Below are 14,927 nucleotides of genomic sequence, written 5' to 3'. Positions count from 1 at the left end.
CATGTCACTTTCCCTTCCCTCTTGTTCTTTCAAGCATCATCCTACATCCATAGAATGAGATACTCTGAGTGGAATTAAATACCTCTAGACAGAGAATACCAACTCTGGTGCCAACAGGATCTGTTTTCTGGGTTCATGGCATCCATTATAACATCTATGCTATTGACCCTGGCCTCTTCTTAGTAGAAAGGCTACTGTGAGGCCACAGAACACCCCCACCCTCACCACCTATTGCTTAACTTTTGTTAGGAGAGTTGGGGTAGAAACTTGAATCAGCATCTGCTGGACCTGTATAGATGTCAATTCACTTAACTGAGAGGAAGAAACTTATTAAGAATCCTTCAGATTACAGACTTTGTTTGGAACCTGAAATGGTTCAACAAATACCACATTACTTAATACCAAAGACTGTGTGGGAAACAGGTATAAGATTTGGATTTAGCCCTTGAATTAGGTATCAGTATTCAGGTCCATATGCATATTCATTGGTTTTGGATTTAACCCAAATCCAAAATGTATGATGTGCTTAGAAAATGAAAGCAGTTTGCAATGCGTTTTTTCAACTGTAGATCAAGGGCTGCTGACTTTGGGAACATTTATTCACCTTTAAGTTATTTAAATCAGGTAAAACCATCTAGTTTTAAGATTCTTTCATTCCACGGAAGGAAGCAAATGGAAGGGCATTTTCTTTGGGGGAACACCCTTTCAAACGTATTGCCTGCTTTACTTCATCCTTTGAGTGCTTTTTTGTTGACCTTCAGAAAATTGTGCAAGGTTTCTCTTTCAGGCTTCATTATTTAGGTCTTAGATATGTAGCATGGATTTTAGTAGTTCATGTGTAACCAGGGTCTTTGGACATTGGCTGCAAAATGCTAAATACCTTAAAATTTGTACTGGGGTCAAAATCATCTCTGTCCACCACAAATCCTGTTCTTAAGAAAACACAATGAATTGATAATTTGCTTTCTAAGTAACAACTTAAAGGTGTCCAATTAAATACAGTATTATCAAAACTATTCTGATAATTTAGAAAGAGTTAGCAATTTTCTATTCTAGCTCTGAGTTGTTCTTCCATCATGCTTGGCTTTATTGTATCTATTATATTGAAGCACACTGGAATCAGGCAGCAGAGCCCTCTGGGAATATGCTGACCTTTCTCCCCCACCATACTGTAAGAATGTTTATTCCTTAGCCCTGCTAGCTCATAAAAGGCTAAAAGGAAGTTCACACTGTGGGAACCCATCTGGCAGTACAAGGATTCATCCATGAGGAAGCTCATTTGGTTATCATTCTAATCACAGACTATTAAGAGAACTGAGACTATTAAGAAGCTATCCTATATAGGGTCATACCAACTGGGCATGAGGCACAAGGTAGATTCTTCTCACTAGACATGAGAAGACATTCTGCATCTGGCTGCAAAGGAAGGCAAAAATCTTAAGTGAAACTGTGCATACAGTCTACCAATGATGATGTTTTAATACACGTTCTTTCTCCCTCTTTTCTTTTGCAGTGCTTGCCTGTTGGCTTTCATTCTGTGCAGCAGAGTCCCTCATTGCTTGTCCCTCCCTTTGCAAATGCAACAGTGGTACTCTAGAGGTGGACTGCAGTGGCTTGGGCCTTTCATCAATCCCCTTGGACATTCCTACAAATACCAGGACCTTCCTTTTCCTCAACAACCAACTCAGCATTTTGCCAGAACAAACTTTTTCCAATTTCTCTGCCCTCCAGAGACTGGATCTTTCCAACAACTTCTTAGACCAACTTCCTGAGAACATTTTCAGAGATCTAGTAAACCTCACTGAACTACAGCTGAGGAACAACAGCATCAGGAGCCTGGATAAAGATCTTCTGCAGAACACTGTTCTTCTGCGTCAGCTGGACCTCTCCATCAATGGGCTTGCTCAAATCCCATCGGGCATCTTTGATGACCTGCCCTCTCTCCGTTGGCTTTCCCTCAGGTCAAATCGCCTGCAGAATTTGGACAGGGTGACCTTTGAGCCTTTAGTTAGCCTGCGACAGTTGCAAGTGGGAGACAACCCCTGGGAATGTGACTGCAACCTGAGAGATTTCAAATACTGGATGGAATGGTTCTCTTACAGAGGTAGGTACCACTGAGAGAGGTCCAAATCTCAATATTGAAGGTTATGCACTCCTAGTCTTTCCTGGCTATAAAGGGCTGAAAAGGAGCAGCTAGACAGAAAAGAGAGAGAAGTTGGACTGATCAGGCTGACCTAAATTCTAATTCTCAGATATGGAGAATGGTCACTATGCATTATAATCCTGCCGTATTATGTTACAAAGTCGTATGTTGTAGTTGGAGTTGCAGGTTATCTTCTCATCCAAATTTCTCTTTGCAAATGCTGACAGTTGTCCAAACTTTCAGAAGAGGATATAATTGAAGGGGTCAAGATGAGGAAGGGGTCAAGCCCATCTGATCATTTTGGAGTTTCCGAATTCACTGGCTGCAAATCACTACAGTGGGAAAAAGATCAGGGGAACGTGTAGTTGCTAGAATGCAAAATGAATTACAGAATGCATTCAGATATTTTCCTTGATAGGGCAATTTCACTGGTGCTAAACACCAAACAAAGCAGAGGGAAGGTCAGTGGTCGTATTGCGCAGTTTGGATTTTGACCTTAGTACTACCAATTATGTGCAAGATTCCCACAGTGGACTTTGACCTCTGCTCTCTCAATGGGGATTTCACTGTTTCAATAGAGCCAGTGCCCAGGCAACCATAATTTTATATCTAAGTTCTCCCATCTGGGTGAAAAATGGCTCAGCAACATATATGTCAATGATGAGGTGTTAATTAACAGTAACCTTTGAGTCAATTAACTGTAGTATGTTGTTATTACTGATGGAAAATGTTAAATATTTCTAACTGCTGAAACACTATAACCTGAGCTAAAAGCAAGAGCTTTAATTGTTGGCTACCCTTTTTGATACAGGCAAGTTCCTCTCTCTCTCTCTCTCTCTCTCTCTCTCCTCTCTCTCTCCCTTAGTAATGTCATTGATTGTTGTTCAAATTCTTTTTCCAATTCACCTTGTGAGTCTGATTTTGGGCCAAGGGCAAGTTAAACATTGTTATAAAGTGTTAGCAGACAGGAAAAAAGCAGCAGCAATGTATAGGACATTCTTCTTACATTGTGTTGAAACAGAAAGCAATAAAGGGCTAAAGGTAGCAGGATCTCTTAGGGTAGCAATCAATATCTGTTTTGCTGATGGATATAGAGGACTCTTGCTTAGCCACATGTTATTTAGGGGACTCTAATCTACTAGAAGTTTCAGCCTATGAAGACTTCTGAGTTTCATGGGCAAAATCTCAGTGACATCAGTTATGCACTATCAACACTGCTGGTGGTTAAAAGGCTGTGGAAAAAGAATAGCTAAGCTGGTGTTTTTCAGCATATTCCACAAAGACAATTATCCCCATAACTTGAGACTGTCTTGGGTCTCACACTTGTCACCTAGAAAAATGCTTCCGTTTCCAAACAGAATGTTCTCTGTGTAACACATTTCTTGACTCAAAATGGCCAAATGCTCAGTTAAAGAAGGGGTGGGTGGGTGGCTTTGTTGTTGGCATCCATCTGTCTAAAGAGACAATGGAGTGAGCCCCTGGGAGGTGAAATCAAACTGCTGCATTAGCAGCACCTAAGTGACCTTCCTGGGGTGCAAGCCTAGGCAGTATATATCAAGGTCCTGGGCCTCACTGATGTGGTCCAAAGGAGAGCAGAGCACCAACTTGGCTGCAGGTGATGTCAGAGGTGTACAAGGTGCCATCCAACCATTTTAGGGATTCCACACTGGATTTGTAGGGTTTACTACTTAGCTTTTTCTTCTTCCGAAGATATCCTACAAGGCAGCAGAGGCTTAGGATCACAGTTTTACTTCTAGATGGGCTATCTTCCTAGGTTGATGAGTCCCATCTGCCCCTCACTTCCCTCTACAGCACATACAGAAACTGCCTTCTTGATCATTGGTTCCACTATTGGTCTCATCCACTTTGGAGTCTGTCTTTGCATACAGGGGGAGTCCCTAACTCACCAAGGGTTTGAAATCCATCAGCTACCCCCACCTGGGGTGTTAGGGGAGGGGTACTACCATCATGCTCCTTCTGGGGTAGTTTGTCCACCTTTGGTCCCCAACCTGCACTCAGCTCTCACCTGCAGCTCCTAGAAACTCTCAGCATATGACATAAGCTACACCCCAGGAAGAGGGAACGATCCCTGTATATTTAAGTGCTCAGCCACAGCAGCTGCATTGAGATGAATTATTGCTCTGAGCATGATGTGATCTGATACCAAAATAAGGTACTGAATGTGCTTCTTTTTTCTTATGGGACAGGAGGAAAGATAGACCAACTGGCATGTACCCTGCCTAAGGAGCTACGGGGGAAAGATATGCGCATGGTGCCCATGGAGATGTTTAACTACTGTTCCCAGCTGGAGGATGAGAACAGCTCTACCGTACTGGACAATATTGGTCCTCCTTGCAGTAAGGGAGCCCCGACTGCTCCCAAGCCTAAAACAACAACTCCTGAAGCAGAAGAGGATCCCAGTGTGGGTTGCCCCCAGAAACAAAGATACCGGCCTGTCAGTGTGCGCCGAGCCATTGGCACAGTCATCATAGCTGGGGTGGTTTGTGGCATCGTGTGTATTATGATGGTAGTGGCAGCAGCATATGGCTGTATCTATGCATCTCTCATGGCTAAGTACCATCGGGAGCTGAAGAAGAGGCAGCCATTAATGGGTGACACAGAAGGCGAACATGAGGAACAAAAGCAGATTTCCTCTGTGGCATGAATACCTTATTGGAAATTAGTGGCAGAGGAGAACAGGATATGAGAGGCCTATGGCTTGGGCCTTTCCACATCTTCCAAGACATACAGATGGACTGTGCTGCTGTTCCATTCATCCAATTAGTAAAACATGCTTCTGGGTTCAGAACACCTGGCTCTGGGTTCAAGTCCCTCTCACTTGCCTCTGTCCTCATGTACTTCCAAGTGAATAAACTGTAGTCAGACCTCAAGTGCTTATCATTTTTCCTCTTTGCACAAGACTCCCCACAGATGCTCATTTATGGGGAAGTTCAGCCAACCCAGCACTATCTTGCCTCTGCTTCAGTTCCTGACTCCTTCAGAAACTCCCATACCACCACAGAATCTTTTACCAACAAATCAAGCAGCCAAAGGCACTAAGACAACTCCTGTGAAAGTGTCTAAACTTCACAGGTTGGGTCACTGATATTACTGCATGACAATCTACTCCTTCCCATTAGCTGTATATTCAGAAAAACCCAGTTCACAGCCAGCCCAGAACTGATGAAAGGCCTGTAACTGAGTGCACAATATCCACAGGGAATTTGACTTTCCTGTTTTTAACATTACAAAGGAATTAATATCCTTTTACATAAAAAATACGCATTGCGCATACTCACTCTGTTGTGTAGTCTAGTCTACACAACAAAGGGTGCAGACAAATAAAAATATTAACATAGGCTGATCACCCACATATATACACAGACTTATTCATATACACACCTCTTTCCTTTGCATACCATCTGTAGATTACTATTTGTAGAGTGCTATAAAGTGTGCCAGCCACTGCCTGATATGGATGATAATTTATGATCCCTGCAATGAAGGACATTAAAAAGTGTTTGAAGAAGAAGCAAAGGTGAAATAAAGGAAGGATGGGTCGTGACTATTAAAAGGAGAGTTACTTTGGGAAGGCTAATGTGTATCCTCCAAAAGGGAAAACATTTTTTCTGGGATATTAGAGAATTAATCTGAAAGGCTCTTATAGTCTTTGTGGCAGAAGTGGGTCTCTGGAAGGGATTTAAGAGGAGAACAGCCTTTCTGATCTCCTTAGAAAGAGTATTTTGAGGACTTGGGTAGTGGTGGGGAGGAGTATTGAAGTGGTTTTATGGAAACAATACACACTGTAGGTGTGGGTCAGATGGGGAGAATTGGACAAAATGATTTAGAGCCATGAATAAGACATCAAGGAGTATCAGTGTAAAATGTAGAGAGAGGAGATGCTGTTCAGGGTCAATGTTGGTCAGCTCTTCATGCAAACACTCTACTGATATAGGCATGTAGGAATGACACTGGTGCATGTAAGCAGCCATGCAAGAGCCCTACTCAAAAACAGAGAGAGTAGCATTAATATTCTCTGCAGCATCCATGCATATAATACACACATACACTCAAGGAACACACAGATGCATACATGAGCACAAGCATGTGCACATACACACTGAACACACATGAATTCTTATGCAGGGTATCTTTCCCAAGCTCAAAGCATATCACATTAGCCTCATTTCTTTTCAAACTGATGGCAGGGAGGAGGGAACCAACATAAGGACTCATTTTATATCACTGAAAGTGGGATAAAGTGCTGTCTCCAGGGGAGAGCACATATTGCCATGGTAACCTGCTCTAGCCCGTCACAGCGGGTATTCCTGGGATAGGAAGATGACACAAGAGGTCGTGCAGCCGCAGTTTTTGTGGATACTGTGATCCTTGCAGTCATGAAAAAAAATTGGCAGCTGGCCCAGATTCCAAGGTATCTCTCTAGCAACTCAGGAGCAGAGCCCAACAATCACCTCAGTTGGGCATGGAGCAGGTCTTCAGAATTCTTCCTTCTTTTGTCGTATTCTTATGCCTTTCAATGAGCTCAAGTTCTTTCTTTAACTGTTGCTGCTGGTTTGAGTAGAAGCAATGCTTACTTTCCTTTAATTCATCCCTAAATCTCCTGTCAGCAAACAAGAACACTGTGAAGGACTCAAGATTACATCTTGGGAGCAGTAATTCAACCCTCTACCATCCTATTAGCAAAGAACTACCACATCCCCAAAGAGGGAATAACCTTCAGACAGACAGGCATGGCAGGAAGAAAATTCTCATGGAACATTAGAGAGGAGACAGTGGGAAATGAGATTCATTCATTTATTAAATTTGTATTTCCTACCTTTCCTCTCAAAGGAGCCCAAGGCAGCAAACATCAAAATGGTAAAACAACACAATTTAAAATGGTATCCAAACGGTGGATATGGCTATGGCATCTAATTTTAAGATCTGTGCAGAAGGTCAGCATTAAGGTAAGAGGCAAATTCCAAGAATGGAGGATAGACTCTTTCTCTCATTACGTACCATGTATGTATTGTAGTCCCTCAAAGTGTGCAACTCCACTTCCGCTTTATCCCAGACTGATGGGCAAAACTAGGCTACTAAAGACTCTAGCTAATGTATGTATGTATGCCTGTATTGCTCCTACTGCATATATACCCAGCAAACTAGCACTGGCACTCTGCCTGCTGGTTATACAATTCCAACCTTACTGTCTCTATAATCTTCCCAAAGGAACGTACCTCTGTAACATACATACTGGACAGCACAATTATACTTGAAATTGGATTTTTGTCAGAGCTGTATATTTATAGATCTCTATTTTACTTCTAAGAAATAATTATGACATGATTGCACAGAACAAATGATGTGTGCATGTGTGTTTAGAGGATGAGAAGAATTGAGGAGCGCAAATTAGGTGGGGGGGGGGGAATCCCCTTCCTCTTCCATTCCCTAGTCTCACCTTCGGCAGGTTTCCCTTTGTTGCCAATTACATTTTCTGTTTTCCATGTTGTGAGTTTAATTACAACTTTAAACTTTATTCCAATTTATCATTTGATATGGCATAGGGTTGGCCCTGATACTTCCACATTTAGAAATCCACATCTGAAAAGGGGAAGTAAGTGAAGGGACAAAGTAAGCGTTTGTTGAGAAAAGTAGGGGTGTTGGATGGATAATGTTGGTCCCAAAGACACTGGAGTAGTTGGGTAGTAAAATGGGCTGTTAAGAATGCAATAAGCCAATATAGGAAGTGTCCTCTTTCAAGCTACTGGGAAACTGTGCCTTCAGATGTAATCAGAAGGTCTGGAATGATCTTGTTACATTATTTAGCATTCTTGAACTAGGGTTGAGGAAACTCTATAAAGTCTCAGAAAATATGCAAAATGTCTTGCATCCCATCATCTTCCATTCATATAAAACCACAATATACCTGTTGAAAACACAGAGATTTAGACCATCTGATTCTTATATGGCTGCTACAAGTATATACTCTGGCTGTGGGCAGTATAGATAATCAAAAGAAGAAAGGGTTTGGATCTACCAATTTCATAATACTTATTCCATTTGAAAAAGATGTTCACTTGTATAACATTTCAGTTCAAGTGAACTAAGAACTAAGAAGATGAATACCTTAGCAATAGGGCCCTTCAGCAGAATTGGTATACTCTTTCTACTGGTTAGAGATCAGCATGCATACCTGTACTAAACTACCTATGTATAAGACCAAAATACTATCAGAAGTATATGCATGTGTAACTGTTATGCTGAGATTATTCGGGAGTTTAGTGATATGCCATCAGTGTTAAAATTTGTATATACAAGACCACAGGGCACTTCACAAATGGCACAAATAATGCCTATTAATGTGCCACTTGAAAACTCTCTTACTATGGGATGTAACATAGGGAATAGCCCTAATACTCCATAACTTTCAAACTATCCAGCTATTAATTTTAATAACCAGACTGATGTTTGTTTCTCTGTAGGTATGAGTAGGCCTGGTTTTGAAAACACATGCCAAAGTGCCATCACTGAAAATGAAGCAGCATAGCTCTCCTGTGGGCTTGACTGGTGCTGATCAAAACAGATTGGAAGATAATTAGAAATGAGAAATGGATGCAGTGCAAACATTCATAATGCATGCACCTATTAACATCACTGCAGAAATCTGGCATACAAGAGGTTTAAGTAAAAATTTCTACATCACTTGTGAAAACTCCCTTAGTATGCTCCAGGCTATTAGGTGCAGCCAGCAGCTGACAGCTGAGGAGAGACTACCCTTTAAAAAAAAATGTTGGCAAAAAGCCATAATGAAGGACAACCTAATTCCTTTAGTAAAGGTGGATATAGACAAGAATGTGCTTTCCTGTGCTGGTAGGTCAATACAGCAAACAAGGAAAGTTTAGCTCCTGGTACAGTCAGACTAACCCAAGAAAACAAGAGGTAGGCACAGTTCCTCGGGGTGGGGGTCTTGAAAGGAGGACAGATGGCACATACAATCCTTTTTTTCTGTTAGAATTTAAGGAAGAACCAGTTTTTAAAAAGCAGCTGAAGGTATATTATATTTCTGGCTTGTTGTTTTAGAAGAATAATAAAGAATGTATTTTCCTATGCAACTCATGTTTTACGTTTGGTTTGTGGAAATAACCTACTGCTCTGCAAATTTTCTGCAAGAATGAATGAGCGCAAGAGATTCTCTAACATAAAGGGGAAATACTCAAATACACAAAGAAAGAGAAGGGACCAGAAGTGGGGCTAAGGCAATTGTTTAATTTGGGTTGGACCACACCTCTACGAATCTTGCACCAAGGGGGGTTGCCAGGTTAGTTTGTTGGAGCAACAACAAAATTCTTGTGGCATTTAAAAGACTAACAAATGCATTGTGGCATATGTTTTCACTAAGTTCACTTTATGAGATATATAATTATCCTCAGTTGGCAGACAAACTCATCAAGCATGAATGTGCGCACACACGCACACACACACACACACACACACACACACACCCTAACTAATGATAAACATGCCTATGATGAAGCAGACTCTACTCCATGAAAGCTCACACAATAAAAGTCTTTAAAGTGCCACAAAACTCTTTATTTATTATTATTTTTCTAATACTTCAAAACAGGGGTAGCTAATGAATTGGGCTCCAGATGTTCTTTGACTGCAATTCCCATCATTCCAAGGGCAGATAGGAACTGTAGCGTAGCAACATCTTCAGGGCATTATGTTGTTTACCCTGCCTCCCAGACTTCCTAGTCATCAACAAATCACTACCTTAATTTACCTATGAGTTAGCCTTACCTCACATGTGCCCTCTTGACCGCTTTGATAGGTGGAACTGGAACTACTACTGGTGTCACATAATACCCATTTTGCATTTGTAAGAACTAAATTATTTAGTGTGGTAGCATGTACACTTTGGAACTCCCTGCCTATTGATATTCAGCAGGCTCCTTCGCTGTATTCTTTTCGGCGCCTGCTAAATATATAGCAGTACCTCGGATTACAGACACTTCAGGTTACAGACTCGCTAACCCAGAAATAGTATATTGGGTTAAGAACTTTGCTTCAGGATGAGAACAGAAATAGCATGGCGGCAGCGCGGCAGCAGCAGGAGGCCCCATTAGCTAAAGTGGTACCTCAGGTTAAGAACAGTTTCAGGTTAAGAATGGACGTCCAGAATGAATTAAGTTCTTAACCTGAGGTACCACTGTACTGTATTCTTGTTTAGGCCAGATGCTTAGGAGCACTGGTATGAATTTTAATCTCTTTTAATAGTTTAACTTTTTGTATGTTTTAAAGTATTGTAAATTTTCTTGATTTTCTTGTTTTATCTTTTTGTAAACCACTTTGAGGTTTGAGAGGTTTTTCAAACAATCAAGCAGTGTATAATTTTTATGAAATAAATAAATTTAAGCGCAAGGCCCTTCACATAACAGTGCTCCATTCAGAGTTACATGCCCAGAGACATCTAGTCATTCTGAACTTACTACATCATACCAGCACTAAACCTGTCATCCTAATCCATGTGAGCCTCTTTTTTAGGGGCTTGTTCACGGTGCCCTTATGCTATGCAACTTTTACAGCTCCTTGGATCTGCATCCCCGTCAACTGGTGAACTGGGCATGCACTGGCTGGCTTGTGCTCCAGAATTCTTCAGACCTACTCAAGCTGCATCCAAGCAAGATCCTGTTATGCACTGACCATGTGCTGGGGGCAAGGGATTGACACTCCTAACTCACCAGGAACTGCTCATACAGTAGCAAAACAGGGTGCCACATGGCCTCTGCAGGTTAGCCCATAAAAACCTATCCTTGCTCCTGGACGTTTAATACCTTACAAGCTCTCTTCCTACAACTCACAACCTTAGATTGGTAAAAAACGCATATACAGACTGTGTCCACTGCCCCTGACTGGCTAGGGAGCACTGTGCAAATTATGCTTTCACACCTCTCCCTTCCAGCATGCGATATTGCTCCTTTCCCCTCCTTTTTTTTTTTTTTTTTGGTCTCTTTCATCATCATAATCTCTCTCTCTTGCCTCTCCATGAGCAGCTGCTCTTCAGATATTCCTTTCTCTGATCTTCTCAACTGTCACTTCTCAACTGTCATAGACGATCCGAAGCCCCCACATTCCATCTGCCTTCTAAAAAGGTAACTCTCCTCCACAAGCAGAGGCTTTTCTCTGGCCATTCTTTCTCTTGACACAAATCCAGGTCATCCGAGATGGAGAGGCACAGCAGAGCCTTTGCGCCAGGTCCAAATTTAGATGCCGGTTTGGATCTAAATGACTTAGCCTTTAAGGGTATTGTAAGCCAAGGGTGTGATGTAAATGAAGAAAACTACGTGTATTTGATGAGGAATTGAAAATATGTTCCTTCAGACACACGCTCCCTAATGTGAAGAACTTGAATCGTTTCCAGAACTTTGTGGAAGTAGTACAGAAACCCCACCAGGAGGGCGCTTGGCACAGGACAGCTCTACTTTGCTCTCCATTTCATTGCATGTCAGACTGTACAGACTGCTGAAGCCTTTGCCAGCAGGAATGAAGACATATAGAAGCCAGAAAGCGCAATTCAGCTGAATTTCCAAAAGGAGAAAAGTAAGGGCTGCACACTCTCTTTCCACTTGCTACTGCTGTCATTTCCCTATCTTCTGACCATAACTCTGTGGGGAGGGCCTATGTCCCATGTTCAATCATTGGCATTTCTAGTTAAACGGCTCTTGGGTAACTGGTGATGGAAATTCATATTGTGAGGATTACACTTCCCAGCTCCCACTGCCACTGAAGTCAGCAGTTTTTACATTATGCACTGGTATCGTAAGATAGCATGGGTTGGGTTTTTGAGCGGAAATGAGGAGAGGGTGTCAAAGAGGGAACAGAACTAATAACTATGCCCAGGGCTCACTTGCACAACCATGATTCACATTTCAATACAAAGCACTACAAAATTATTCCACTATTGTAGTAGTTTGTGCAGTTATTAGAATCCAGAAAGCCAGATATGCCCATCACAAAAGCGCAAAGGGAAAAGCTATAAACTGACTGCAAATTAGATCCACAGATCATGCAATTTCCAAGGCAATGCACAAAACCCCTAGTATCCAGATGCTTATGTAAGAACTCTACATCCATGACTTTTTGAAAATGTTAAGCGTGAATGTGACCAACAGCGGTATCATGCAGATACACTAATCAGAGAGAATACATGAATTTGTTACTTTGAACCTGTTTCAGAGACGTAATACAAATCTGAATACACCTAATCTCTGGATATGGTCTTCCAAGTGCTTGACAACCCTCCTGTTTTTGTACTCCCAGGCAAGCAGCGAAAACAGGTCTTTGCAGTCCCTGGTGTGCCATCATACATTGCTCTTGGGCTTTATTCAGTGCAGGGATTTACAAGTTGTAGAATCATAGAATAGAATCATAGAATCATAGAGTTGGAAGAGACCACAAGAGTCCAACCCCCTGCCAAGCAGGAAACACCATCAGAGCACTCCTGACATATGGTTGTCAAGCCTCTGCTTAAAGACCTCCAAAGAAGGAGACTCCACCACACTCCTTGGCAGCAAATTCCACTGTCAAACAGCTCTTACTGTCAGGAAGTTCTTCCTAATGTTTAGGTGGAATCTTCTTTCTTGTAGTTGTAGACACTTGCCCCTGGCACAGGGCATACTTTTATCTTTAAACCAGATTAGGACAAGACAGTCATTCAAACAGAACTCCTTCAAACAGAGGACTGTTGTCTGATAGCTCTTCAAGGAAAAGATTGCCTTCTGTAAAGCAAGATACATGGTCACTCTATTTCTGAATACCAGAAATACTACTAATACTGCTTTTGGGGTAAGATGCTTGAGGGGGTGATGGCAGTCCAGTTGCAGACTCTCTTGGAAGAAACTGATTATCTTGACCCATTTCATTTTGGGTTCAGGCTCAGTTTTGGACAGAATCTGTCTTGGTCACCCTGATAGAGGTCCTTATTCAGGAGAGGAACAGAGGGGAAGTGTGACCCTGTTGCTTTTACTTGATCTCTCAGATGATTTTGATACTATTGAGCACAATATTCTCCTGGATAGCTGCACCAGGTTCTGCCTAACATAGGGTGGTGGGGGCGGGCGTATGCGTGGTGGTTACCCAGATCTATGCCCAAACACACCAGGAGCCCAATATGTTCACAATTCCAACAAGAATTCATAGTTGTGTCAACTTATGCTACTGAAGTGGGCTCCCTTCACAGAGGAACTATGCACACACATGTGTACACACATTTCAATAGGGTTGGAGCCATGCATGAGTTAATACCAGTGAAAAGAAGGAGAGGAAATTAAAAGTGAAAAGTTGAAAGCCTAGCACATGACTCTTCCTCTATCACATCTGTGAATCCTGGAGCGTGAGAGTAATTGTCTGAAATGAGTCAGACCAAAGGCACAAGGAAACAGTTGCTATAGCAACCCCCCTCGCTGCTCTAATTCTGCGTAGAATTAAAACGTTATCAAATGATTTAGGAGAAAGGGGGGGTAGCTCAAAATCTATGGGCACCCCTCTCAAAATGTCCTGCGGTGTTGTGAGCCTCCTCTAGGACAAAGCCACGGGCTCTTTTCCCTTCAAGCACAACAGCAGAAGTAATGCAGAGACAAACCAGTAAGGAGAGCATTGGATGGATAACTCTAAGCTCAACAGCGTCAGCTGTATGAGAGATTAAACCAACTCCTCGGCTGCAATTTCAAATCTGGAATGGGATTCAAGCCAGCAGATTGGAGATGTGGAATATTTCCTTGGGAAATCCACAAGTATCAGCAAGGCATTTCCAGTAAAACTCTCACACTGGCACAACCCCATCCCAGGTGAGCTCAAAGCACAGGAATGAGGCACAGCATAGAAACTCTAAAACAGCATATTCCTCCTTTAAAATCAAAATGAACTCCTACTTAGGCTTTTCCCTATATGGTGGGATAAACAAACCAACATAATGAATAATTAACTTTGTTTTAAAAGGAAATTATTGTGAAACTTCTAATACAGTTTTCTGTATAAATATCTGTGCATAAGCTTGAACTACCACAGCTACCTACAATGCCTCCACCTCTACTTTCCCAACAGTTAACTTAAATGGAGAGAACAGAAACGGTAAAGCCAAAAGGCTGCTCAGCACCTGGTCTTTGCTGGAATTCAGCCCTGTTGTCGTGTATTTGCAGTTAGTTAACCTAACTATCCCACAAGGCTATGTCTGCACGAATGGCTCCCAATGGAGAATGTAGTGAGAAGAAGGGTTGCAACAAGCCCTTTAAATTGGGACCAGTGGATTTTCTGCACTTGTGCCAAATGCACAGAACCTGCACAATGGCTTGTGAATATGAAGCAGGCCTTCTGACTTTTCTTCCCTTCTGTACCTCTTTGTGCCGTGTCACAAGCTACTTTGAAACGTTGTCAGGTACTGTGCAGGGGAAAATAAGTCAGAAACTCCTCTGTGTGTACGTAGCTCACAAGATTGATGGTTGTCTTCAACTTATTGAGTGATTAAAAAAGACCCTTTGATGCAAACAGAGAGGTGGTTTGGGGAACAGCAAAATACAGTGCCTTAGAACTCCTTTGTATTGGGAAGGGCAGATCCATCTATGAAGTACTTTGGAGTTTTAAGCCATGGCATGCAGATCATGGTCCTATACAAAGCAGCAACCAAAATCAACTATTTAAAGCACACGGACACATACACAAACTGGAGTTTGTTCATGTTTGGAATTATGATTAGATTCCAAGCAAATAACTCACTTGAGGAGAA

General features: G+C 41.9%; 2 protein-coding genes and 1 long non-coding RNA gene across 7 annotated transcripts in view; 2 read left to right on the top strand and 1 right to left on the bottom strand.

Moving 5' to 3' along the window:
* The window catches only part of LRTM2 (leucine rich repeats and transmembrane domains 2), a 28,727-nt gene extending 23,693 nt beyond the window's left edge, over positions 1 to 5,034 (top strand). For both annotated transcript variants that reach the window (XM_080971650.1, XM_080971651.1), the window contains exons 3-4: positions 1,514 to 2,104; positions 4,351 to 5,034. In XM_080971650.1, the coding sequence (XP_080827776.1) occupies positions 1,514 to 2,104; positions 4,351 to 4,808 (1,049 nt within the window). In that variant the 3' untranslated portion in view covers positions 4,809 to 5,034. The remainder of the gene's footprint in view (positions 1 to 1,513; positions 2,105 to 4,350) is intronic.
* CACNA2D4 (calcium voltage-gated channel auxiliary subunit alpha2delta 4) overlaps positions 1 to 14,927 on the bottom strand; it is a 166,531-nt gene that overhangs the window by 72,278 nt on the left and 79,326 nt on the right. The window lies entirely within an intron of this gene.
* LOC308457621 overlaps positions 11,279 to 14,927 on the top strand; it is a 35,148-nt gene continuing 31,499 nt past the window's right edge. For all 4 annotated transcript variants that reach the window (XR_013977046.1, XR_013977047.1, XR_013977048.1 and 1 more), the window contains exon 1: positions 11,279 to 11,746. This is a non-coding gene — a long non-coding RNA (uncharacterized lncRNA). The remainder of the gene's footprint in view (positions 11,747 to 14,927) is intronic.

The sequence above is a fragment of the Podarcis pityusensis genome (genome assembly GCF_964106645.2).
Source record: "Podarcis pityusensis genome assembly, chromosome: 10".
Classification (NCBI taxonomy): Eukaryota; Metazoa; Chordata; class Lepidosauria; order Squamata; family Lacertidae; genus Podarcis; species Podarcis pityusensis.
The sequence above is the reverse complement of the archived record's forward strand: the minus strand, read 5'-3'. Positions and strand labels throughout refer to the sequence as shown.